Raw genomic sequence first — 4,703 nt, forward strand, 5'->3', positions numbered from 1 at the left:
AACTTTGTGTTGCAAGGCACCTGCACTATGCCTTCCTCCCTGTGTGTGTGAGATCATTGTTATCTCTGTGTGAACCAGCCTCCTTTCTGTCTCACACACACACACCCTGTCTGAACTGTCTGTTGAACTGTGCATATAAATAAAGAGATAGGGTGTCAAAACTTTGTAGTTTCACTGCAAAGTGGGCTACCCTTGCTGCAAGTAACTCTGACTGTATCGTTCTTACCTCTGAGTTGACTAAATAATACCTAACAGCAATGTAGTCTTTGTGGAAGTCTTTATGTGTGATAAACCTTTTCTTTAAACTTAAAGCACGTTGTTCAGCAATTGCGCGGTTATCAGGCATTCTTATGTCTCGATCTCTCAAAGGCAAGGCAATGTTGTAGTGTCCATTACGCAAGGTTACGGTCTTACTGGCCAACTCTAGAAACTTGGAGTCTTCATTTGACAGCCCCATCTGCTCATCGTGGCTGCTCTCAGGAAAATCTGTCTTGAATTGTTGCTTCCATAGGTTATCCAATGTAACAGCAGAAATTCTGTTCATGGTGACAGTTGACAGACAACTTGTTCTTTCCCAACATTCTCGGTCAATTGGCCCATTCACTGTCCAGCCGAGCACAGTTTTAATGGCGAAAGGTCTATCACCTTCGCTCCTGATGATCTCCAAAGGTTCTAGAGCTCTGGGCATGTTCATGCCAATCAAAAGCTCCACCTGCGCCTTGATCTCTGGCAAATGAACGCACTTCAAGTGTGGCCAAATATCCAGGTCTTGTTGCTTTGGGATATTACTCAGGTCTACAGGCATTTTGTGCTGAGTAAAGAGGTCAGGCATGTCATAATACATGTCGCTGTCCAATCCAGCAATTTCAAGTTCAGGTACAATGAAGCTGTCCACAACTTTCTCTTGTCCCATGGTACGCAAGAGAATCTTTGTTTTTCTCCCAGTGAGATTCAGCTTATCCAAAAGACCCACTGTACAAAAGGATGCTGAACTCCCTTGGTCCAAAAAGGCATACGTTTCCAGTGTCCGTTGACCTTTCTTTGCTTTCACCTTAACTGGCACAATGGCAAGCTTGCAGTCCTGTGCACCGGTCCCAGTAAGAACACTAGTCTGAACTTTGTCAGGAGAGTTCACTGCTTCAGCATCAAGTGGAACTTCATTCTTCTTCTTGTTGTGAATATGGAGTATGCTTGCATGTCTGAAACCACAGATTTTACTTGAAGGCATTTTCTGCATTCTTTGCTGATATGCCCTGTACACAAGCAACCAAAACAGATGCCATTTCTCCTAAGAAATGAAATCTTCTCATTATGAGGTTTCTTTTCAAGCAAAGAGCATAACTCCAGTTTGTGTCCACCCTTGCAAAGCAAACAAATCTTCACATCAGTCTGATGGTCTTGAGCCTCTGACGGATTATTTCTCTCAACAGCAGAGGTAGTGATGCCAAAGCTATTTCCTGTGGTTCTTGGACGAGAAAAACGTTTCCCTTCATGTGCTCCTGGCTGATGAATTTATTAATTTTTTATCATTTTTCATTAGCTCTTTAAGAGATAATATTACACTTTTCATTTTCTTTACACACTTTTCCCGCTCTGTTTGGATACTTTCAATTTTATTCAGGAGAGCTTTCTCAGTGAGAACAATCGTTCTTTTATCCTTTTCGGGTTTCTCAACAACAGATACAGCAGATGATCCACTCATTTTAATCCAAAATAAAGGAAACTTCCAGCCAACAACTCCTTAAACTTTATCGAATGCACGCAGAGCCACAACACACACTCGCACACCAAAAATCCCGCAACCGCAGTCCCACGGAAAAACGTAGCGGGGGGGGCGTGTCACAACAACAGCTTCGCGTGACAGAACCAAACTGTGATTAAAAGAGCAGCACAAAAACATTCAGGTTTCATACCACTGTCGTCTTCTACTTCTCTGTCAAGCGATCCTCTTTTATAGGTGTAGTGGCGGTAGTGTGTGGGCTCGCGTTGTTCCAGCTGTGCGAAAAACTCCGTTGTCTCTTTTTTGTTGACAAATGTTAGCGACTGTCAAACAAAGTCGCTGAGCAGCTGAATAGGGGAATCCTTGTTGACGCGCCAGCTTATCAAAAGGCAATCCAAGATGCAGTTAAGATGATTTTATTTTGTCGACATTGTCTATATCCAAGGTAGAACAGTATCCAAAAGCAGCATAAAAAATGGATCCGTAGGATTAAACGGTGATTAAGGACAAAAAACGTATTAGCTTTAAGCGGTCAGCAAAAAAGGTAGACCTCCTCCATCACCCACTCACTAAAATTACCCAAGCCGCAACAGGTGATTTACAATCACTAATAGCACCACGTGATCCCACGCTACGCCTATCCACAACAATGTCTTTTTTTTCCTACAGTAACTTTTAGTAACTCTAAAATGCATTAGTTTTTATATATATGTAAAAAGGTCATTCCATGTAATAGACCCAAGCCTGCATCATAATGACCACGACTGTTTCCTTTAACATAGGAATGTCGGGCACTGCTGAGGTGACAGATATGCTATCCCCAAGCAACTTCTAGACTAGATTCTGCCACATTACAAGCAGCAAACAAATGTTACGCGTATCAGGTGAGAATGAAAAGCTGCTTCTCTGGAACCTCCCTGTGTACTAACATACTTACCATTAGAAGATTTTACTATATCTTTAAGCACCTATTGTAGGTAGACATAATTAACTAAGCTTCCTCTGTAATGAGAGTGAGTGGAAAGTTCTTAAACAGAACAGTATGTCAGGATCTGTTGGGGTTTATTTCCAATGAAAGCTTCATCAGCTACATGTTCTGCAGAATTTATAAGGATGGATATGTTGTGGCTCACATGTTCTTTAAGTATAACAGGTATAATGTACTTGTCTCAGTCAAAGCCAGTACAGCATTAAGTTACATATGACATCTATTTATTTTATTTTACAGAGTTCAGGCAGAGATATACACAGAACAGAACCAGGTGTGTCCAACAAAGAGGATCCAAATGCCTCCTGTAAAAGACAAGAAGCACACATTATGGTTAATGTTGTGGCATCCAGAGATCCTCACATTGACATCAAGTCATTTACAGAAACTTCCTCCCAACCAGCAGGTACCTGTGATCTGTTTAGATCACTGAAGGCCATTTCTCACTTTGTACTCGTGTACATCTGTGCTGTGCTGTTTGAAAAGCTGTGAATGGAAGACACAAAGTTTGATGTCAGTCATATGAACCAGCTGGATAACGTTCTCCGTACCAACACGTATCTTCACAATCAAAGATTTCTCCCTTCCATGAATAAGCAGTATTATTCCTTCTTATTTTTTACAGGCAGGACTGTGGACCAGTATGCTGCAGGTAACAGTTTAAAATCACATGTCTAACAGTTAGAATGCCTCCAGGAACTTAAAAAAGATTTTTTTCTCTGTCTTATAAACCCACCTGTGTACATATGACAGATTTACTAAATGTCAAGTTTTTTTCTACATAACTTTAAGATCTGTCTCACTGAACATCCTAATCTCTGACCACAAGCATGTAGTTTATATGCAATCCCGTGTCTCTCACTGCAGGAACATAGATGCTCACCAGGCCCCAAAGAAAAGCTGATGTTCCAAATGCAAGACCCACTCGCAGCCAGTTGGGGTTGACTGTGTCCGATTTGGAGCTCGTAAAGGCTGATCTGGATCCAGCTGAAAGGATACGAATACACACACACACGTCTTTTAATGAACACTACCATGTGACAGGAAGTTAGTACAGGAAAAGACGTTTTAACGTAGGAAAGCAAGACATCCTAAATAAAAATTGTAAACATAGAAGCAACCTGAGATGGTCTCACCTTTGTGTTGATCACTGTTAAAACACTGCATTTAGTAGATTTAGACTTTGGACAATTATTTGGATTGGATCAGAACTAAACCAAGCAGAACAGTCTGGCAGTTCTGGTCATTGTAAAGGAGATTAGTCAACAGTTCAATGATATCTGCTGCTGCCATTTTATTGCTTATTTTCTAAATAAGTTTTAAACGTAAATTAAATCCTGTTTGTTTATATGGCTCCAAACGAGTCTTCTTAAAACGTACTTTCCATAATAATATATTTATCTCTCCAATTCAGATCATATATTACAATCATAGCCGGCGTCAAATCCAGATACATACAATCCAATTCATTTCTAACAATACAGCCAGATTCAGTAGCTTATGTGATGCCATTAAGGAGTAAATGTGTCTAAATCCGCAGACATGACAGCCCCCTGTTAGCCAGGGTTCAAATGAAAGGCCAGCCACTGCTACAATGGAAAATGGGTTTCCATGATCTTAGGGTTAAACCAGCCATAATGACTGTTTAACGACCACCACTAAACTCTAATGTTCACAGTGCAAAAAGAATCCCCCACAAGACAGCGATGTTCCAGTGCTAAGCTAACGCTAAGCTAATGCTAAGCTAAGGTCAGGCTTCAAAACAAACACGGTGTATTAATTACACATAGCCACGATAAACATCCGTCATTAATAAACGTCTGTGTTGTCACTCACTCACCCCTGTTAATGTGAACAGCTCTGGTTAACAAGTGGCTGAAAGTCATTTTAGCAGAAACAGCAGAAGCCTCGGCGCTGCTGATTACAGTCTGGAAGAACCGATTCACAGAGCGTCGAAAAGTCTAACAAGCTACTTATGGATGCAATGAACCTTGG

The 4,703-nt window shown here is 41.0% G+C and overlaps 1 protein-coding gene across 1 annotated transcript; it reads right to left on the reverse strand.

The window, feature by feature from the left end:
• Nucleotides 1-2,915: 2,915 nt before the first annotated feature.
• Nucleotides 2,916-4,703, reverse strand: ndufc1 (NADH:ubiquinone oxidoreductase subunit C1). Its single transcript, XM_047353681.1, has 4 exons — nucleotides 4,549-4,703; nucleotides 3,592-3,695; nucleotides 3,119-3,194; nucleotides 2,916-3,013 (listed from the first exon to the last, which is right to left on the reverse strand). The coding sequence occupies exons 1-3, from the start codon at nucleotides 4,592-4,594 to the stop codon at nucleotides 3,135-3,137; spliced, it is 210 nt and encodes a 69-aa protein (XP_047209637.1). The 5' UTR covers nucleotides 4,595-4,703; the 3' UTR covers nucleotides 2,916-3,013; nucleotides 3,119-3,134.

The sequence above is a fragment of the Girardinichthys multiradiatus genome, chromosome 23, assembly GCF_021462225.1.
Source record: "Girardinichthys multiradiatus isolate DD_20200921_A chromosome 23, DD_fGirMul_XY1, whole genome shotgun sequence".
NCBI classification, from domain to species: domain Eukaryota; kingdom Metazoa; phylum Chordata; class Actinopteri; order Cyprinodontiformes; family Goodeidae; genus Girardinichthys; species Girardinichthys multiradiatus.

Excerpts from the sequence above, each read along its gene's own strand:
- ndufc1 (XM_047353681.1), bottom strand. The coding sequence starts at position 4,594 with ATGACTTTCAGCCACTTGTTAACCAGAGCTGTTCACATTAACAGGG. Across the intron at positions 3,696-4,548 it reads AGCTGTTCACATTAACAGGG|CTGGATCCAGATCAGCCTTT; the intron begins GTGAGTGAGTGA and ends GTATCCTTTCAG. Across the intron at positions 3,195-3,591 it reads CAGCTTTTCTTTGGGGCCTG|CTTTTCAAACAGCACAGCAC; the intron begins GTGAGCATCTAT and ends TTCCATTCACAG.